Raw genomic sequence first — 21,254 nt, forward strand, 5'->3', positions numbered from 1 at the left:
GTGCACATATCGAAGTCGGTTTGAAGAAGCATTGGCTGTGTCGTGATATATTTGTTGTGATATATGAGAATACAATATACAGCTTATAGGTAAAGTGGAAGTAGACAGCAATGTTGAATGTTGATCAAAACGAGGCATTTGTCTATAGTTAGGTCACACTGATTTGGTCATATGGATGATATTCTGGGAACTGTAGACCTTATGCGGGCGTCACGGGCGAATAAAACAAATTTGCCCCAAAAAACATTGCCTACATTAAGAATTCTGAGCGGTCAGGAAGATTGAACAAATGACTCAACACACAGAGTATGGTGTAATAAACAATAAATCCTTTATTTTTGTTATTTCATATCTTTTGTTTACTTTGGAAGACTTTGCTCCGGTCTCGAAAGACATTTTCCGCTTACTTGTTACACATGGCAAGAATTATTTAAACGGTTAAAAAACATTTTTGCGTGGTCAACCCGAACCTCTCAAACGGACGAAAATTGATGTGAACGTGGATGTCATCCATATAATGAAGTCAGTGTGGCCTTATTGACAAGATTTATGTCTCTTTAAAGAATCTTCACTTCATAGACATAACTTTAGGTCAGACTTCCAGGCTCAAAACTATTCCTGGAGTGACCTAATTTTGTTAGAATTTGATATGATTGATATGATTCAAATCAGTATTGACATAATTTCTCGGACGAAATATGATCAAAAGTATAAACAAACATCTAGAGGAAATCCTGTTTTTAACAAGGTACACATGTACCGTACTAGTCATCAGACAACTAATTTCACCGAAGTCATCAGTGAAACTAAAAAGAGCACAAACTATTCACAGGGTACAAAACTAAGCACTATGGTGGACGTGTTCAATAATTATCACACAGCAACCTTTGACAAATGAATAGTTGATGTCGATTGTTGGAGGAAGCTGTTTACTTACCGACGAGTATTTATCCCGCGGTATTGTCAATGCGGGGTTTTCAGCTTCACGGCTCGCCTGTCTGCCTGTTGGAGAAATGTTCGTCTAACCACCAACGGATCTAAAGCGCGAGAATGTTACCATATACGTTAATGCAGTGGTAATAAAGGTCTACTTGCTTTATGAACTAAACCCGCACGGTCTCACAATTACACTTCTATGTTGTTGAATATTTGAAGTAACTCTTCGATGTCTCACATAATTACGGCTGCCATTGAGGATGGTATATAGCCAGAAGGTATATAGCATAATGGTCAGCAAAAGCTGTTCTCAGTATGCTCACTTCATCTTCACTGTCAGCTGGCGGCTGATACGGGCCAACATTATCATCCATATTTATGTGCCGCCAAATGGCTATGTCCCGTCGACGTCGTTAGACATACATTTATCTATGACCATGTGTTTGCTTATGTTTCAATGACCCCTATGACAATAAGCTATTACACACATAAAAGGAACCGGGGTAATTAAAGCACCCGGATCACCCAAATTATTGAAATAAAAAAAAGGCCAACTACAGTTCGAGATAAATGGTTTTCCCTTCCCATCCGCTTGGAGATCAGAGTTGTATTGTACGCCGGACAGAAGAGAGTCAGGAGACGCCCGCAATCGGTACGTCCTCACTTGCGGCGCGGGGGTGCAATTACGTGATGTTTATTTTCGCATCCTGTTTGTTTCGGACGCGCGTGTCGACGGAAGGGCCTACCGTATTGGTTGAAATTGTAGCAGTTTTTTTAAAGGCGCTTTACTTCTTTTTGATTATAATGACGTAACTGAAATACACCTATTGTTGCAGAGTAAGTAAAATAAGGTATTCTTCGACGATTTCTTTCATTATTCCTTGAATAACCAGCAATCGGATGATTGAAGTAACTTTTTTGACCGCCGAAGTTGTGGATTTTGCGGTGCGGCGAAGACAGGTGTCGGAAGTATCATCACTCCCTCCTGTAGAACCGGAAGTTTGAGGTTGGTGCTCACGGTGTGTGCTGTGGAGCGTCAAACTTGGAGCTGTGGAACGTCAAAACATCAGACAAGTGGTCTCAGCTGGTCACCAAACTACATAGTCAGCCCACGGAAACGTCAGTAGCCTCTCTTTCTCCGGCACACTGCATTCAGAGCCAATGATTAAAGTTCTGCACTGCAAAAAAACAACAACAAAAAAACAATTGTAGTTTTGTGCAAAAACTGTTTAAGATGCTGTGAAAGAAATCCATCTATATGAAATGATGGGAGTTTTTCAGGATCCTGACACATTGGTGTGAAGTAGATACGTATTAAAGTTAGTTACAGTTAGTAATTAAATAGCTAAAAAGTTTGGACACTTGAGACACTTTCTGTCACATGTTAAAGGTTAGTAAATCAGCATTCCGACACACACAATTGCTAATTTTCTGTTTCATGTTTTCCTTTTTGGAAAGTTTGAGAATTAATTTTTTTACGATTACGTCGGCATCACCGAAGTTCAGCACCGGAGCACACAAGATCACACAAGTCTGACAGTGACTACAGCCCTCCCACTTCCCATCATGCATTGTAACCAAGATGGCAGCGCCCATGTTAACCGGCGAGAGATTTTGACTACAGCGCTATATCAGTCATTTCTGGTCTACTTTCTGTAGCGACGAAGCTGTAGTTGTAATTTTTATTCCAAAGTGGTCCATCGTAGCGCTTCAACCATGGATGAGGCTATCTGCCCGCGCTGTAAGACCACCAAATACCGAAACCCGTCCATGGTACTGATGGTCAACACTTGTGGACACACGCTGTGAGTGGGCCCGTCCTGACATATACGTCTTTATCATGATATGCAATACCGTTATCATGTTGTTGAGAGAGTCGTGTTTACATGCATTACATTTTGCAAAGATGTGATTATATTCCAAGCTTGGAAATAGAGTTCCAATGTACAGCATTCACACACACCCATACACAGTTGTTTGTTTACCTTTTGACTCATTGGGCTATTCCAAAACAATTAAGGAGGATGAGGAAAAAGAGGTTGGATTGGACAGGGGGCTTCTGTCAAACAAATCTGGGTTGGACAGGAGGGTAAATTTTGGGTCTGCCTGGATTCCAGCTGGATGGAAGAGGTTGGGTCATAGCCTCCTTTTCAGACTTCTGGAGTGGTGGCGTTTATTTTTTGGGAGCGCTGATTCGCGATTTTCAATATGGGCTAAGGTTCTCAATGGCAGGAAAGGCCGGTTAGCCTGGTATAAAGAACCTAAGCCCATGTTGAAAATCGCGAAGCAGCACTCCCCCCAAAAATAAATGCCACCACTCGTCTCCAGAAGTCTGCAAATGAATATGGATTGGACACGGGGGTTGCATCAAAGACCTCCGGGTTTGCATCCTGTCCAAGAGGACGGTTACAAGCCTATGTTTCGAAATCTGTATGTTCCGAAATCTGTATGATCCGAAAGCCCTTTGTTCCAAAATTCCTCAACAGTCTGAAAGCCCTATAATAGGCTATATATAAATGTTCCGACACATAGATAACGTTGATTTTGCCACTGATTGCAGATTCAGGAAAGCCATAGAGTTTAGAAAGCAATACAAGAAGATCATTAAATCACAAGAATGAGAAAGCCATAAAATCATCATCAGGGTAATTATTTCACTGCGTGGGATTATCACACGGTGACACATCTGGTGAGTGGTGACAGAGTGGCAGCGCTTGCCCCAGCTGAACTCTTGCCAGTTTGATAGTAGCCTGGATACCAGACTTTTCGCGCTATGCGATGATAAGCCTTTTTTGCCGGGGAAGACCTGGTAGTAGGGATAGAGTTGGCACCCGGGCGCTTGGCAGCCGAACCCTGATATCTATCGCGCTAGCCCCGCGTGAGAGATAATTAGTGGGCCGTGTGCTATCTGTGGCGGCGGCGCGAGTTGCTTCCCCGGCCGAAGGATTAGCTCCAGGAGCGCGGTGGTCTGGCACCCAGGCTAGTTTGATAGCATCATAACACAAATTTCAGCCGAATCCTTGATGAGGAAATGAAAAAGACACACTCATGCATGAACAAGACATTTGGATATTTACTTTATATTAAATATTGACTTGAGATATAAAGATGTAACCTTCGATTATACTGAGATTGTGACTGTAATGTTCTGTTACATGTAATTCTGTTCCTTGCATGACTATGAACTCCTGCTGTGTTGGATAAACTTGCATTTTATTTGGTAACATGTTTTTTTTTTAATGTGTAAACTGGTTGCTGTCTCTCCTTGGTGCTGCATTGCCATCAGACCATTTTTTGTCACAATAGATTATCACACTGTGACACATCCAGCGAGCGGTGACATCTGGCAAGCGCAAAGTGGCAGCATTGCCATCGCTGAACTCTAATAACCTCTCTCCAGTTTGATAGCATTATACAAATTTCAGCCGAATACTTGATGAGGAAATGAAAAAAACAAACTCATGCATAAACAAGACATATGGATATTTACGTTATATTATTAGATATTGACTTGAGATGTATATCTGGGTCATTGTTTAATGTATCACAAATGGGACCATATAAGTGGTCTACGTTGGATACGGTTACCAAATGGCATGTGTTCAGGTTTGAAGAAGATTTTGCAGCTGAAATTTGCAATGGAGTTGGGACTCTGATTCAGATTACAATGTACCAGAGTTTAAGATCTCCCAAATGGCACAAGAGGACAATATTATTATCTATGAGAAGTTGTAGGATTTATGATTAAGATCTAAATGCTGACATGAACCGTGTTATTAGATAGGCTACAACTCTTTCTACCATTTCTTGGAACATTTACATAGGGCTTTCGGAACATAGGGCTTTTGGGACTTAGGGAGGTCACCGAGAGGACGTTCTAATCGAAGCTACGTACTCATTTTTGCCTGAGTAAAATAAGAAAATAGGTATAAAGTGCCTTTCCCAAGTGAACAACATTAGGACCTACCAAGGATTCGAACCCAGAACCTAAGTCAACAACTCTAAACCACCTTTTTACCTTGTCATGACATGTATATTTTGATTGCAACATCAGCTGCATGTCCTTTGTCTTCCCTCCATGCTGTAGATGTGAGAACTGTGTGGAGACGCTGTTTGCCCGAGGCTCAGGGACGTGCCCAGAGTGTAACGTCTCCCTCAGGAGGAACACGTTCAGAATACAACAGTTTGAAGACCCATTCGTCGACAAGGAAGTTGATATCAGGAAAAGAGTATTGAAAATGTATTAAGGAATTGATTAATTTTCATACCCATAGAAATCTAACCAGAACTGATACACTCTTTGGAGAAGTATCAGGAAATGTCAACATGAGCTAAGTCAACACACAGCTATAGTTGACCAAAATGTAAAGCAGTATTGAGCAATATTGTAATTAACATGAACTGGTGATCATATCCAATCATAATGGTTTGTTGGTGTTTAAGTATGTATCATGATATCATAGGAGCACATCAATTGCAGTCATATATATATATATATATATATACAAACATGTACTTATATTGTTATTATTGACTACTTGACTTAAGTCATGAAGGTAAAGCTTCATTCAGGTGTGTCAGTAGTACTTGTTCGTCTTTTTAGTTGCACATGATTTTCACCCCATCTTCCAGATACAACAGACAGGAGGAAGAGTTCTCAGGTCTTAGGGAATACAATGACTACCTGGAGGAGGTGGAAACTATCAGTAAGCTTAACCATTTTGAATGACCATATATTCTATAGTACATTAGTACCATATCTCTGGGTTCTTTTCTCAGGGTAGATTTGGGGTTTTGAGTGAAAAGATGTAACTTTCAATTATCCTGAGATTGTGACTGAAGTGTTCTGTTACATGTTATTCTGTTCCTTGCATGACTTTACACTTCCTTGTGTTGGATATATTTGGATTACATTTGATTACATGTTGGTTGCTTTTTCCAATGTGTAAACTGGTTGCTGTCTCTCCTTGGTGCTGCATTGCCACCATACCATTTTTTGTCACATAAGTGTTTTTTGTGACTTTTCCCAGTTTTCAACCTATCAAACAACGTTGATGTGGAGCTGACGAAGAAGAAGGTGGAAGAATATCAGAAAAGTAACAAGTCCAACATCCAGAGGAACAGGAGCAAACTGGTGAGCTGCTGTTCTGATCCCATCTCTTCTCTTTACATGCTCCATTTACCAACCTTACCTGCCTTGTACAATGCACATGGTGTGAGACGGTAGGTGATGGTTGCATGTATCTATCTTCTTCTCATCCTTCACCTTACTGTAACACAGATGGCAGGTTATCCCTGTGCTATGCTCCCCCCCCCCCCAACACCTCCCCCTCCCCCCATCCCTACAGGTGGCCACTGCTTATCCCTACAAACATCTCTGGTGCTCCTTACCCCATGTCGCCACCTCTATTAGCCCAGTCTGAGTGGAGTCATCGGAGATAGCAGGTCCCAGCAGGATGTCAGCTGGAGAGGTCCTCCTGTACACAGCAGGTTGTATGTTTACAAAACATGACCTCCTTTCTCTTCTCCCTAAATTGGACAGGCAGAATCTGATCTCACATGAAGGAGCGCCCTACATGGAGGCAGTGCATGTGTTTATTGTACTTGTCATTACAGACAACTTCATTGAGAGAGAGAAACCAACAATTATGTTCTGATAATGGCACGCTAGAACAGGTGTTGGCTGTCTCACAATAAGCAAGGTGGAGATCACTCAGGTGTCTGGTCTTTCTCAGGACTGATCAGGATTGGTCGATAATGTAAGGTTTGTTGTCATGAGTGTTGTTGTCTTCTAAATGGGATCTAAGAGACACATTTTCTATGGGTTGAAATCCCCAATATCACTTTACCAGATAGTAAATTAAAAACCAATTCATCCAGTACATTGTATCCCAGCTTCTGTTGCCACATGGTTCAAGTCACCTTGTGTGACAGTACACAGTAGCCCCCACCATTGTTGACCACTGTTCAACACCCAGCAAGATGCTGGAATGCCTCAGTGTAAATATTATTGACATGTTCTTATCTTGTCTTAACAACAGATACCATATCCACATGGCCCCACTGTTTGCTTTACTTACTCATTAGTTTCACCAGTTTTCTTTATCTTGCTTCCTTCTTTCCTGTTTCTCTTTTCATGTTTTCCTCTCCAATGCTAATTCTTCAGTGCTACCGGTATATAAATGTACCACTGTTGTAGACAGAATCTAAATGTTCTGTAAAGAATGTAAATGTTTTGTTTTAATGTATTCATCTTTCGAACGAATTTCTATATTTATCCCTTGTTGATAGTTGCAAGGACCAAACACCGCTAAAGAAATTTATCACACTAAATTATCAGTGACTCAATGTCTCTTATTTTGTAGTGTAGAGATGCCAGTAACTAAAGGTGAATACAACAGTATGTACAGGTTTTGAATGCCTGAATGCGAAACATCTGATTATGCCACTGAATATGCCATTAAGATGTAATGATTTTACATACATTCTACTTTAGCTGTATGTACATGTGAAGCATGTTACTGACAGACATCCAACCTCTTACAAAAAGTATCTTTTTTTTCACTTTTGATGCCCAAAGCTACAGGACACATGTCTATGTTGCAGGAGTCAAATATAAACATGCTGAACTGGAAAAGCCCAGTCAGTTATGAGGGCCTGTCAGCCCCCTTCTGTCAGCAGGTCCTCCTGTTTGTCATCACATGTTCTGCCTTAAACAAACAAACTTCTGCAGGGGCCTGATTAGAAAGGACAGGTAACCCTGAAGTGACTGTCACCTGTAAGACTTATTTTTTGGTAAGCCTTTTCTTGTATTAGATGATGTTTACCACCTTGAGGTTGGAGCATAAGTCCTCGAAAAAAAATGTTTGTGTGCACACGTGCCCCTCAGTAGCAAAGTGGCATCATTAATGCAATTAATGTCTTGTCACAACTGCCTGACTCTGATGCTTCAGCTCAGGTACTGATTGTCTCACAAACCTACACAGCAATTAGGGACTTAAGTGAAGACTTAAGACTACACTTGTACACTTGTGTGCGTAAGAACCTTGAATGACTCATGTATAATTGCACTGAGATGCTGGTATGACATCACTATGTAACAATCGTGTGCAACACTCCAATATAATCTTAGATGAGATTTCATATCAATGTGTAAATGACCGTGTAGTTTCTGATGTTATGGAGACACATTGGTAGGTAGTGTTAACTGCCAGGTCTGCACTCTGGGAACGTTCCCTGCAAATATCCCAGGATTTGTGGGTAATTCCCTGTACCTCCTCCAAGCTTTCATCGGGCACTTTTCACACAAAGAAAGGTTCTTGTAAATGTTAGTGTTCCCCGGACAGCCTGGTGTTGGGGCTACAGTATCACCTTAGGTAAACACAGGCCATGCTGTAAACAAACAGTACGGACCTGTCAGTCACATGTTGACTCCGGCCCTGGACAAGCCAACAATAGTAAACCCAGGTCATGGACTTGGCTTTTTCTTAATCTTTTCACTAATAAACACAGATTCACTAAGCAGTGCCAAGGATGGTAATGACTATAGATTCATTCACCAGGGTACATGTTGGCGATTCAGTCTGCTAGACCTATAAAATGTAGGATTTTATGACAGGAATAGGGCTATTAGTAAATTGAAAAAATACCTTGGTATTTCATATTTAATGTTATGATATTCCAGGCACTGTTGTGAACTCTTCTGTTCCTGGGAACATGGATGGTTCAGACCTCTTTATGTTTTATTAATGTTACTCCTGTAAGCATGGGGAAGATATCCTTCAGCTCAGTACTATGCACTCCCTGAACCCTGGAACAGTAAAAGCTCCCTTCTCATTCCTGGTGGCACATGCTGCTTCTATAGCCAGATCACACCAGTGGCCAGGTATGGCAGTGGTCAGTTGCTCCTGTACATTGGGGGGTTAGGTGTGGCTGATGTCTTGTTCTCCATACCAAGGACCAGGTATTAAGTTCCTACATTATTCTCACCAGAGGCCAGAGGAAGTCAGATGATCCATGTTGGCAGCTTTATATGGTTGGTGAAGGGTACAACATGATTTCAGCCATTATTTACTGGATACCACTACAGTATGTAAGTGTGACTATCTGCTGTTTAACACTGTTTCAGCAAGGCAGCTGACCTACTCTCCAAATAGATGTTTGGTTTTTGCTTTACTCTTTGGTAGTTATTTTTTTACCTTTCCACATTAAACCTGAACACTTGAACTTCAATTAGATGCAAAGAAAAGAGAAAGTGATGTTTGTTATAGAGGGATTCCGCATCCTTTGTGTTGGCTGTCTCTAGCCAGTCTCATGTGGCTTCAGGAGGACTTTGTGAACAGGTTTGTGGTTTGTTGGTAATTTGTCAGTTGTTCCAGCTGGTATCTGCAGTCCCCTCCATCCATCTCCAAACTCACAGGTTCAACAAGTTCAGGTTTGTTTCCCCGCATGTCTGAGTCTGTTCCTGTTTGGAGCACAGCTTGGTTTGCCCCTCGGCTTCCTGGGATGAAGTGACAAAAACATCTCTGGTTTCTGGACTGTAGACTTCTCTCCTTGCCCAGGAAGGCTTGGAGGCCATCTTCTTCCTGTAGTAATCTTAAAACAATGTTTAAGATTACTACATACCGTCATGGCATATTTTGTGGATTATTTATTGAGCCCCCATTGTAGCAGAATGTAGATTGAAGCATTATGCTGAATTCAGCTTTCTGCAGACAGATGTGCATACTGGGTTGAGAGCCAACTTTCAGCCAGGTCTGTTCCATTCAACACAAAAAGAGGATACAAACTACATGTAATTAGTGTCCATATCAAAAGGTAACCAAAAATTTGATATTGCTGTAATAAAATTTCCAAGAAAAAAAAGTACATGCATGTGATAGATTTAAAGTATAAATCAGAGCAATTCAGGCATAAAGTAGGCTCAGCCTGCAGTAGGGTTCATCTGGAGTTATTTTGAGTTTGGCCACACATTGCTCCATGTCGTAGCTACACTGTTAGTTCCAAGTAAACAAGGGGATAAAACTCTTACAGACTATTGCACTCTTGAGGCAACTGCTTGAGATGCCATTAAGCGTAAGCCAGCATGTCTTATTGGCAGAAATGCCACACACTTATGCCAAATTACACTCCTGGATTTGCCAGGTGACTTTCCCTCCCACTGCGTGGTTTCTCTACGGCCACAGCTAAACACTAATTACTAGTAACATTTTTTATCTGTGTGTTTATTGGGAGACCACCTCTTTTGACTGTAGCGCAGGAGAGAACCTAGGAATTTGTAGTGTTTATCCAAACTGGACTACAACCTCCTCACACTCAGTCCAGGTAAATCAGATTGAATTCTGAAGTTAAGTGGCAGCCAAACACATGTGCAAGTTTCTGGTGTGCTGTTGCCACACCACCAGCACAACAGGTGCCATGTACTTGTACAGTATGGTCTGTTACTTGTACAGATCTGTGCCTATACTGTTCGCACACGTTACTGTGGTTTTGTTTAAGAACCAGACACAGAAACCTCTCCATGATCATGATGCAGGTCCTATAGTTCACACCCACTCAGCATATACTCTAAACTTCCACCTACGCAGGGTGGGAGAGGTGAAGTTGATGCTTACCAGAGTCAGGTGAAGATGGTAGAGACACACCTGTGCCTCCATGGTGGGCCTCCTCTGTGTGGAGGGTAGCTAGGGGTTGTAGCAACAGGGCTGACTGGCCATTATATTTTGATGTGGCCTATTACCACAGGATTACATTAGCAGGAAGCGACATAGTTTTTCTACCTCCTTGCAAAAGTTGGAATTGACATTAACTTAAACACTGAAAACACAAAGTCCTTTAATGAAAGGTGCAGATGGAGAAAAGTGTCCTCCTACAAATGAACATTAAATTCCTTACCGCCAACTATGATGAATTAAAACTCTTTGCAGTGAAAAAGGAGAAACAGACTAAACAATAATCTCCAAGCAGATCCACACCGGGCGCGAAAATCGTATATGCTAGCCAGAGAAGGTCCAGTCAGCCAGAGAGGGTTGACTGGACCTTCTCTGGCTAGCATATATGATTTTCACGCCCGGTGTGGATCCGCTTGGAGATTAGCTAAACAATATGTCTCCATAGAGTCTGACAGGTAATGATGGACATGTTAACATGAGGTGGTATAGATTAATGACAGGTGGAAACCAATTCTTTCTTCTTAAAATTTAAGCATTATACATTCTTACCTTAACTACATACTGTATGATATGGGAGAATGAAAAGTATAGAGATGACTCCAAATCTAGGAAAAGGCGAGTTGTAACTCTTCAGCAAGCCACTTACATCTGCCACTTATCCTCCTTGCATGACAAGAGTCAAGCCACCCTTTTTTCAACAGCTTAAGACATAATCTAAGATCGTCTTGGGAAAACAGGCTGGAAAGTTTGAGTTCGGTAATCTGGCATAGCACAAAGACAGCAGTAATTCTAACTGTGACCCATGTGGTATTAGTACTTAGCATCACTTGATAGGGGATAAACTCTTCCACCTACGGAAACTCTCACCCCTTAAGCAGCGTACGATTTGCTTTTGTTCTCACACCTCTGCGAACTTGGCCACCGGCAGGGCAGCAACGTAGAGGTGAATTCCTGCGATGAAAGTAGCCGTGGTTTAGCGTATCGCGTAACGTGCCCACCCATTATCCCCAGCCCCTAGGTGTACCCTTACCTGGTAATTTGTAACCCTGCAATTAGTGATGTTTACCAACACGGGCAAGTTTTCTGCTCTTAGCTGTTGAAAGATCTGACCGCAGACGGGCCCACTCTAAACAGTTTACATAGTGTCACTGCCCCTCTGTAGGCAGTTTTCTTTTTGAATCATTCTATATGTAAGCACTCCAGTTGAATGTAAATATCTAATCCGGGCATTAAAGATTAGATGGACCAAAATAAGCAGAGGCATGATGAAGCTGTGGCTACAGTAACAGATGAGGGTGGTCTCGTATTCTGTGACCCTGAAGAGAAGTAAGATATATGATGGCACAATGTGGGAGCATTGCCAGCTACAGTTACAGTCTAGTAGGGTAGGGGCATGACATGAAGAATTTAACTCTTCTATTTATTAGGGAAAGGGTTTGGGAACGGTTTGTTTTCACAGATAAGAAAGTTTTTGTTCAACATTCTTGGCCTTATCAGCAATTTGCCACCAACACGTATTTGTGTGATCCCTCTCTGAAATCACTGTTTCAAAATACTGTGGCTGCCCGTGAATGTAACCATAATATTTAACACTTGGTGTTGTCAGTGCAGTAGCTGCCACCTAGGGTAGACTAAATCAAGGCTTGACATCTTGCACAAGAATTTGGTTGTGATTTGGAAAATGCCTACATTTATTGGTGGAAAGTTACAGAAAGTTGACTTTAGTGTCCTTCTTTATTTAAGTGTCTCCCTTGGGCTGATCTGGGGTAATCTATTGTGTAGACAGAACCATGGCAGCGTGTGGAGACACAGTCAGGTCTTTGTAACCAGACTTTATAGGGAACAACGGTATATGTAAAAGGACACTCTTTTATACTTTGTTGCAACTCTGTTCATGGTTTTTGTAACCAGTCTTTATGGGGAACTAGGAAAAGCACTCACAGAGGACATACCCATAGCAAGGCAGCATTGGGGAACACTTTAAATCAGTCTCGATCTGTCTGTGAAGACTTAAGGTACTGTACTCAAATATGGCACAGTACACCAAACACAGCGACGGTAGGATATCATAGGAGACTAAGTTGAATATGAGTTAGCATCATCAAGGAAGTTTACATTAGTAGAATGGTTGCTGTATTGTTTTATCAATATCCATCTACAGGAAAAGGTTGATATCATGTACAGGAAAATAAGACAAGCATGACGTGTAGTGATGTGTCACCTGAGGTGACGTTCCTGTGGTGTTTCCTGAGGCCTTATTAGATTACCCAAAACCTAAACTATAAATCCTCTCCTGTCACTCAAACGTCTCCCCCAGACCCTTTATTCAAATGACAACAACTTACAAGTACAAGGGGCACATACCACCTTGTATTGGTGCTTGTATAGTGAGAAGTTGTGAGTCCTGAATGTTGATGCTATATAGACTTAAGATTTCTGGCTGGACAAGCTACCTTTTATAAGTTAGGTACATGTATTTTCCAGTATAGAACTCCAATGGATGATTCCAGTTTTGGCACTAACTCCTTTAAAAACATATCAAGTTTACTTTTTGAAGTTTGAAGTTAACTTCAGGATTCCCTTTTGTGTAATGATGAAAGTGGTCTTTGTCTATAAAACTGATACATCTATATGAACAGCTAGGCAGTATCATGTTGTGTTGCTTCTCCACAAGTGGGAAAGTGATAAATACCATCTTGTCCAAGCTTTCCCCATATGTCATGCTTGGTGTGGTGGAAGTCCAGCGTGACCTTGTTGGTGCCATGAGCCAGACAGAAGTGACAGGAGTTTACACCCGAGACGTTCACTGTTCACACCTGAGCAGTTTGCACCTGAGGACAGGAACTTTCATCTACCTGTCCGCCAGGTGTTTTGCCTTGTCCAGGTAAGAAGGGGATTGCCGTGTTCGACAATTGCCTTCAAGAGTCCTTCACTCACCTGGCTTGGCTGCCTGTGTTTGTTTGAGGTTCAGAGCTGGAAACAAATAATCGGGCACCAACAAATACACCCCCACCATTAGGCCGGGAACCCAAGTACTGTAAACACTGGAGAATTCCTGGCACCAGACCATGCCATGTTGGTACACTGACGCCGTGCTGTGTCGGGTAGATATCAACTTCTTGTCTGTATGTAACAATGAGAAGGGTTGTAGTAACTGCCCACAATACATGCCTTGTTGGTGGAAAAAGCAGTGAAAATCTTAACAGGAAAAGTGAATGTTAAGGTCTGTATAGCTTAACATTCATTATTGCAAGATGTCATGTAATGATTACCTAATAGAGATGACCAGCTAGGGAACAATTCCTTTCGTTTTCGAGAGTTTCTAGTGAGGGAGTAATATTCTTGGTCCACAGTCACTGCTATCTCTTCCCATATGTTCTGCCCAATTTTAAGAAAGTCAGCACAAAAGGGGTTTAAATGCTGCTGATGTATATTTCCCACAGCAATCTTGTAGCACAAGACTACATCCATAGCATCAGCCTGGCCATGGTGTGAAGGGAAAAGCCTTGAAGGTTGATGTAGCCTCAGTCTTCATGCTAGTTGAGCCATATAGAAGACTAGTGGCTATCACTGCCCAAGCCACACAGCACTAAGTGGCTGTAGAATGTCTTAATAAAGGCAGATTGTTCATGGGAACTTGGCAATGTTTGTGTGGGGAAGTGATGCTCAGTTATGGACAAAAGATGCTGTGAAATCATGTCAGCATCCTGAGTATAAGAATGACACCTTTGACGGAGTTCTTGTTCTTTGAAGTCAAAATACCCCTTCATCATGGTCAGAGTGGAACAGTGGTGGGGTTTTCCACCTTGACAGAGATGGATGGTTCATGATTGACTGGTTTTTCCTCACTGCTGGTGGCACAGGACTGTAGGTGGGATGTCTGGGTATAAAGTAGTAGAGGAAACTTGATGTAAGCAGGACTATCTTTGCTGTGTAGACTTAATGTCTAATTCTACCATTTGATAGTGCATGGAGAACATAAGCAGTGATCAGTCTGTCGGTTAACCTATGAGAAAATGCTTTTTTTTATGGTCCCACTTTTTTCATGAATAATTCAGCTCCTGGGAACTAGGAACATAGGAACCTGTCTGCCGTTCCTTGGACAGGTGGAATTCAAGATAGATGGGCAATTGTCACACTGCCTTTGACCTTTGGTTTTGAATTCGTGGGAAATTGTGTGAATGAAAAACTAGATGGTCATCTTCCTTTAATCAACGTTTTTGTCAAAGTCCCAACAAAAATGGAAGAAGAATATTAATTCTACAGACTCTACTTCCTGCTACACCTCTTCAATACAGGACCTTTTTGCTCATGCAGTGACCGTGCGCAAAGGTTAGGCATGTTTGTAGTGACATACCTTCAGCTGTTGGCAAAACTCTTCCCCCAGAATCCCTTGTGTTTAGTACAAAGACAACCTCCAGCCAGATTCAGCTTGTCCTTTGGAACAGAGACTCGACCACATTTACCTCTGAATCGCTGGCCTTTAATGGTACAAATTGCAGTGGGTGAAAAGGAACTGAGAGGGTATGCCTAGTGACCACTAAATACACCAGCACTCCATCCTTAGCAGTCATTTGTAGAGACCACCCGCCAACTGTCTTGTCCACCTTGTCTTGTTGCCAGGAAGTGCCAGTGATTGTGTAAAGACTACTTGTTAACACAATTCACGTCTGCTTTGTCCTTAGATTTGTCTGTGTGTACAAGTTTGACTGTTTACTTGCCCGTGGTCACCTGAGGCATGTAGTTTAGTTTGTTGTTTTCTTTGTCCATCAACCAAAGATTAGAAACACGTCGCCTTCTAGGATGAGTTGGCAGCTTATACTATACTACCAGAGTAAGAGAGGTTTACTGGAGGGGTGGAGGGTGTTGGGGTCTCTACCAAATGGACAGAAAAATATGCTTTGTACTCTGACAAATGTCCCTAGCACTTAAAACACTGAATACTAGTATTTCTTGCCCTACTAAGGATGAGTGATGTTTATGTCATGACTTTGAACTCCTGAAGTCCTACTATTCTACTGTTACAGGATTCAAGCAAATGCCATTGCCTGCTAAAATGACAGGAAACAATGATTATGACAAGTCCGCAGAAATAAGCAACCTGCCCGTGTGTTTTTCAGAGTAAGGATGATGAGCTGATGGAGCAGCTGATCGAGGAGGAGCAGGCGTACCTGCAGCACAGCAGACATGAGCTGGTCCAGCAGGAGAAGAGGGAGAAGCAGAGGAAGATGAGACAGAGAGAGGAGCTGTTGGACAACCTGGTAGGTTTACCAGAAAAGTTATTATAAATGCATTTTAATTTCGTGTAGTTTTTATTTTGCGGTAGGGAGAAAATTTAGTGTTAGCGGTAGTTTTAAGTTCGCGTTTGAAACAATAGTAACGCTACAGTCATAGGTGGGCAAAAAGTTTTGCCGTGGTTTTAAGTTCGCGCTGAAGATTTCACAGTGAAAACTGAGTACATATAACCACAGCGAACATTTCTTCATTTACAGTGTAAGTCTCGAGTTGAGTTTGTTAAGTACCATGAAAATTTTCCCGGCAGCATCTTTTTACAATTTTTGACATGATATACAAACAGTAGCATAGTACACATATTAGATGAGTCTTGCTCTACAACTGGGTACACAAATTTAAAGTTTTGGTGAGTTTGTTACAAGACTATCACCAAGTACAACTTTATAACAGACTTAGGAAACATCAAAGGTACTGGATGTACAACATACATTTGTGTACATGATTGAATCATATTAGACTGAATACTGTAAACATGTCAAATACTTCAGTACAACTTGCCGATGACTCTGTGATGTTTGGTTCTACAGGAGTTTTCAGACTTACCAGCTGGTCTGGTGTTGGCCAGTCACACAGCCAGACAAGAGGAGGAGATAGAGAAGAAACCTGCACAAACAATCAAGTTCTCCACTGGGATCAGGATAGGGGTGGGTCCAGATGTTTGCCCCAACTCATATCTATACAACTGTATTTATGTATTGTTGAGTTGCTGGATCAATCTTTTGCCAAACTTTTTTTCTCAAACAGCCCAATCAAGAGAAATCAGAAGGGAACAGAATTCAAAAAAATTACTGGAAAATTAGTACTGATCCATGTTATTGTTAATGTCTACCAACATCTATGATATTTAGGAGCACATTTTTAATACCAAATTTTTTAGGACCAATTTTTAGGAGCAAATTTTTAGGAGCAAATTGAAATATTCCCACATGAAAACAGCAAAGTGGGGCATTTTTGGTCTGCAGGGAAGTCTGGGACTGTGAATTGAGTCCTCTATCTGTTTTGTGTTGTACTGCAGGGAGGGACGTCCTTCCTACCTGTTCCGAAGGCAGTGGAGGCAGCCCTGTACCAGTACAGACCAGGCACTGTCGACATTCTGGGGCCAGAACCTCCACAGATTACACTTCTGGAGGAGAATGGGTCAGTCTCTACATAAACTTGTGTATTGTATTGTATTGCGGTAGCTTTTCTTGTTGTCTTTGTAATAAACAGAAATAGTATTATTATCCTTTAAGAGTCCATCAGTTGTTGAAAAAAAGAAAATAAGCTGATCAAGCATATATTGTATCTAAGTTGGTTAGTTGACACCTAGTGGTTTTGTTGCAAGTATCAGTATTCCAAACACCAATCCAAGGCTCTGCCCAACTTGGTCAATACATAAATTAAATTGGAAAACAAAAACACTGTCATACCAAGGTGCAAGTTCTTTTAGCATGGCATTGAGGTCCAGATATCATACTGTTCAACCTGCTACATGTACCTTTACCATGCGGTTCCCTGACTTAGTTTCTCCTCTCCTCTCACAGCTACATGTCCCACATGAGAGACTCGTCAGAGGTAGACATGGCGGGAGGCTACACAACAAAACTGGGCTGCCATCGAGCTCTGCAGGAGGCCTTCTGTGGACTGTACTTTGTACCGGACCTTACAGCTGACAGTGTCGGACAAGAGCAGGACATGGAAGTGGAGTAGGGTCAGAGTTGGAGCTAACTAGGATACATTGCAGCCAATGCAAGATGTCATTTGTGGTCTGTACCTTCATTAGAGTTGAAGAGGACCATGACACACTAAACTGGACTGGCTCAATGGCATTGCACTGCAGTATTTCTTGACAAATACCAGTACCTTAACAGTGTTACATAGTCCTTGACATGTAACTAAAGAACTGCCTGAAAATGAATTATTTCGACCTCAGTATTATCTGTAACATTATAATTCATAGACCAGTATAACCTGCACAACTGGTATGCACTGTGGCCAAATTAAGACTGAACCAGGGATTTGTGATGCACAAGCACACAAGAAGAGTAGTGTATGTACATTTTTTTTTATTACACAATGTATATAAAGCAGGTCTATACACCATTAAGGTATTGTACCACTATGTGCGGTGTAAGAAGAGATGCAAAGAAAACAAAATGTGTATAATTTTCACAACTGTGTTCTCTGGATTATTTCCATCACTGCATGATCATTCTATCCTGTTAAAAGTTACAGTGTACTTATAATCAAGATAATAATCACAATTCAAGAAATGCAAAAAAATAGTGAACATGGTATAGCAGTCATAACAACTGGAAGGCCTAATTCAAAAGTTTTCCCAACCAATGACCACTCACAGAAAGGAAGGAGCTATAATCACACAATAATGTAGTTACACAGTAATCCAAGATCTATGATGAAATGGCAGGGATATCTAAGCAGCAGGAAACATTCCAAATTCTGTCAGAAGGAAAAGTTTGTGCGCTTCCAGGAAATCTATGCGATAGAAAAACCTAGTGGTTAACATCCTTTATTTCCTTGATCCAGTCACCATCAAATTGAGACAGCACAGTATTTTTGAGATGATGTAATGGAACATGAATGCCCTCTAGCAGCCATCCACATAAATGCAAGAACTTGTTGCTGCCTTTTTTTTATTCACTCACAGCTTTGGGGCATGTAGGGAAGCAGCACTTTATAATTTAAATATGCGGAGATGCTTCAACCGGATAAAGTGAAGGTATCTCCTCTTGCTGCTGTCTTGTCTGAAGTTCTGCTCCTCACTCAGCAGCAGCCACTCCCTACGCAGCTGCTCTTTCTCTGTCTCCACGTCCTCACGGTCTGCTGCAAGGTCCTGCTTGTGCTGCAAGATTGGGGAAAGCAGAAACAAACAAGCTGCTCACGACTAATCAGTTGATCAATAGATGATCTAATTTGTATGCCTCTATTCAATGTGCAAGTGTGGTAAATGTTGGTCTCTCAATACTTAACATACCAGAATTCAAACTCTTGGCCATAATGTTTTATGGGTCTCTAGTTGTCAGTAGTTTCAAAACAAATAGATAAACTGTATCAACAATCAAGCAAAACTGTAACATATTAAGAAGTATGGATCGTTGCACCAACCAAGCCTGCTCTAACTTATTCTAAGGACTTAAACAGGTAACATCACCAATGAGTAAAAGAAGCTGTACAGGTACAACGACTCTACTTGAGATATCTGTGTTTACATTGTTCCTCCAGTCTAACCTGAGACAGCTGCCTCCACTGGATCTCCAGCTGGTGTTTGTCAGTGGCTAAGATGTCCTTCTCCTGAGCCAGCAGCTGCCTCTGCTGCTCCAGGTCCTGCTGTAGCTGCCCACTGTCTGTTACCTGGGTCAACAAAACAAACATAATTGTTACTTTGTCCTATTAAGACATTACAGTTGGTCTGTATCTGTGTAATCATGTTTGTTAAAATAAGAAGTTGACTGTAAACAATTCACACTGTCCGAGGTCGTTCTGATCATGAAGGCATGAAAAGCACATCCTTATGGATGTAGGAAAGCAGCAAAGCCTGTTACCTTCTGCCTGTCCCTCTGCACCTGTTGCTGCAGGGTGGACAGTTTGTCCCTCTCGTACTGCTTGTCGTACTCGAATGCTGATCGGTCCTGCTGCAGCCTGTTCCACTCCTCCTGTACCTTGCTGCCTTGATCAAAAGCTGGCTTCAGCTGTTCCTTTCCCAGTGTTCCCTTCCTGTCATGTGGGCTGTTCCTCTCTGAGCCAATCTTTGAGTCTGCCCTCTGGTCAGCTCCTTTAACTGCTTTACTGGTGTCCATGGCTACTGGACTTGGATGCCACTTTGATGCAGGATGTTCTGAATGATTGACAGTGGGAGAATCTGCAGAAGCTAACCTTCCTCTGTCAACCCCCGGAACCTGTGGCTTTGGGTCTGCACCATGGTTTGACACTTGATGTTGGGTGTGGGCATGATGCCCTGCTCCCTCCATCCCCCTCTGCACCATGGTTGTCTCCTGCACCAGTCTTACAGGCAGGTTGTACCTGGCACCAAAGCTGTCCCTCACCACCACCTCCTGCTGTTTCTGCTGTTTGGGTGGCTTGGAGGCTGCAATGGGACTTGTTTTCTGGTGAATGTAATCTGGAAATAGATATCAAGTCACACATTTTTTCAACCAACAGGGATAGAAATGTAGTCCTACAAGGTAACTTGGTAACATTCACATTCTATACTGGCAATTATTCTTTTTGATTACATCCGGGTTATTCGACAACTGGTAGGCAACAGCGATACAAGTGACATCATTGCGATCACTTGTATTGTCTTGTCATGAATCTCTCTATTTTCAGTCTCTGTTGTACCTTGGTTGTAATGGTGTGCCTCTATGCCATTATGATAAGCTATACTCTGCATGATAAAAAAATATAAGCATCAGACATACAGAATGGGAATACTAGTACATAACTCTCCCTTTCCTTACGAGTGGCTGACAAAGAGGGTAAAATGGCTTTCCTACACACCCATCAGTGCAGGTGTCATCCAGGAGATCATGAGGCCAGTGATGGTTCTGATTGGCAGGTGTGGTGCCACGCCCATCTGCTGGTTCTCCACCTGCCCCACATTGAATGCAAGGGGCAGGACATTGGGGGGGTTGTTGACGTCATTCATGGCTGTCTGTCAATGGATGAATCTACAACATGGACAGAGATAAAACAAAGGGAGAGGAAGGTTTTTGTAAGTCACTAGTGTTTTGACGCAAAATACATGAGGAGAGTAGAAATTGTAAAGTTACTTTTGTATTAGTTTATAACGTTGATGTCTTTATGTAAACACTACATTATTACAATAAAATACATGCACTTGACATACCAAGATGACGAAAGATAGATGCACAGCACCGGTGTGATTGAAATTCCTCAAAGAGACGGGGCGTACCCAGACAACGCAACACCTCACCCAAATTCAAAACATTGCCACATGCGTCATCACTAGCATATTGTCGTGTCGCTAGCCAAACAACTGTGTAACGTTATAATATTGTACTCACCAACCTATCGTAAGCAAAAAGATCATCCTGTACAACAGTGTGGGATAGGAGCAAGGTTGCACCTCCCCTCTGGGCCTCGATCTACATTTATTGGGCTGATATGAGCTACTTTCTTCACAGTTCAGTGTGTCCGACTTGTTTGTTTTCTTTATGCTGACCCGGAAATGATCCTTCATTGGTAACCGGAAGTCTCCAGAAGTCCTGATTTTAAACGCAGCAGAACAAAGTAAAATTCATTAAAAATGAAATAGAAGAGCTTCATATGTCTGTATCACATTCATAAATTTCTAAGACATGAAAAATTTACTTATAGTATCTAATTAGCAGA

General features: G+C 41.8%; 2 protein-coding genes across 3 annotated transcripts; one reads left to right on the top strand and one right to left on the bottom strand.

Annotated features, from left to right (window-relative positions):
- The first annotated feature begins 2,493 nt into the window (after positions 1–2,493).
- LOC136433193 (CDK-activating kinase assembly factor MAT1-like) lies at positions 2,494–18,056 on the top strand. Its single transcript, XM_066425120.1, has 8 exons — positions 2,494–2,741; positions 5,024–5,176; positions 5,569–5,642; positions 5,967–6,070; positions 15,728–15,868; positions 16,430–16,546; positions 16,918–17,039; positions 17,426–18,056. Exons 1-8 carry the CDS (start codon positions 2,653–2,655, stop codon positions 17,589–17,591), a joined length of 966 nt encoding a protein of 321 aa, XP_066281217.1. The 5' UTR covers positions 2,494–2,652; the 3' UTR covers positions 17,592–18,056.
- Positions 18,043–21,104, bottom strand: LOC136433192 (uncharacterized). 2 transcript variants are annotated; one of them, XM_066425119.1, is made up of 5 exons: positions 20,931–21,104; positions 20,400–20,569; positions 19,445–20,019; positions 19,131–19,253; positions 18,043–18,744 (listed from the first exon to the last, which is right to left on the bottom strand). In XM_066425119.1, exons 2-5 carry the CDS (start codon positions 20,545–20,547, stop codon positions 18,577–18,579), a joined length of 1,014 nt encoding a protein of 337 aa, XP_066281216.1. In that variant the 5' UTR covers positions 20,548–20,569; positions 20,931–21,104; the 3' UTR covers positions 18,043–18,576. The 2 variants fall into 2 exon arrangements, with proteins under 2 accessions (XP_066281216.1, XP_066281215.1); XM_066425118.1 differs by having other exon boundaries at positions 20,927–21,103.
- Positions 21,105–21,254: the final 150 nt, after the last annotated feature.

This window comes from Branchiostoma lanceolatum, chromosome 4 (assembly GCF_035083965.1).
Source record: "Branchiostoma lanceolatum isolate klBraLanc5 chromosome 4, klBraLanc5.hap2, whole genome shotgun sequence".
Taxonomy (NCBI): Eukaryota; Metazoa; Chordata; class Leptocardii; order Amphioxiformes; family Branchiostomatidae; genus Branchiostoma; species Branchiostoma lanceolatum.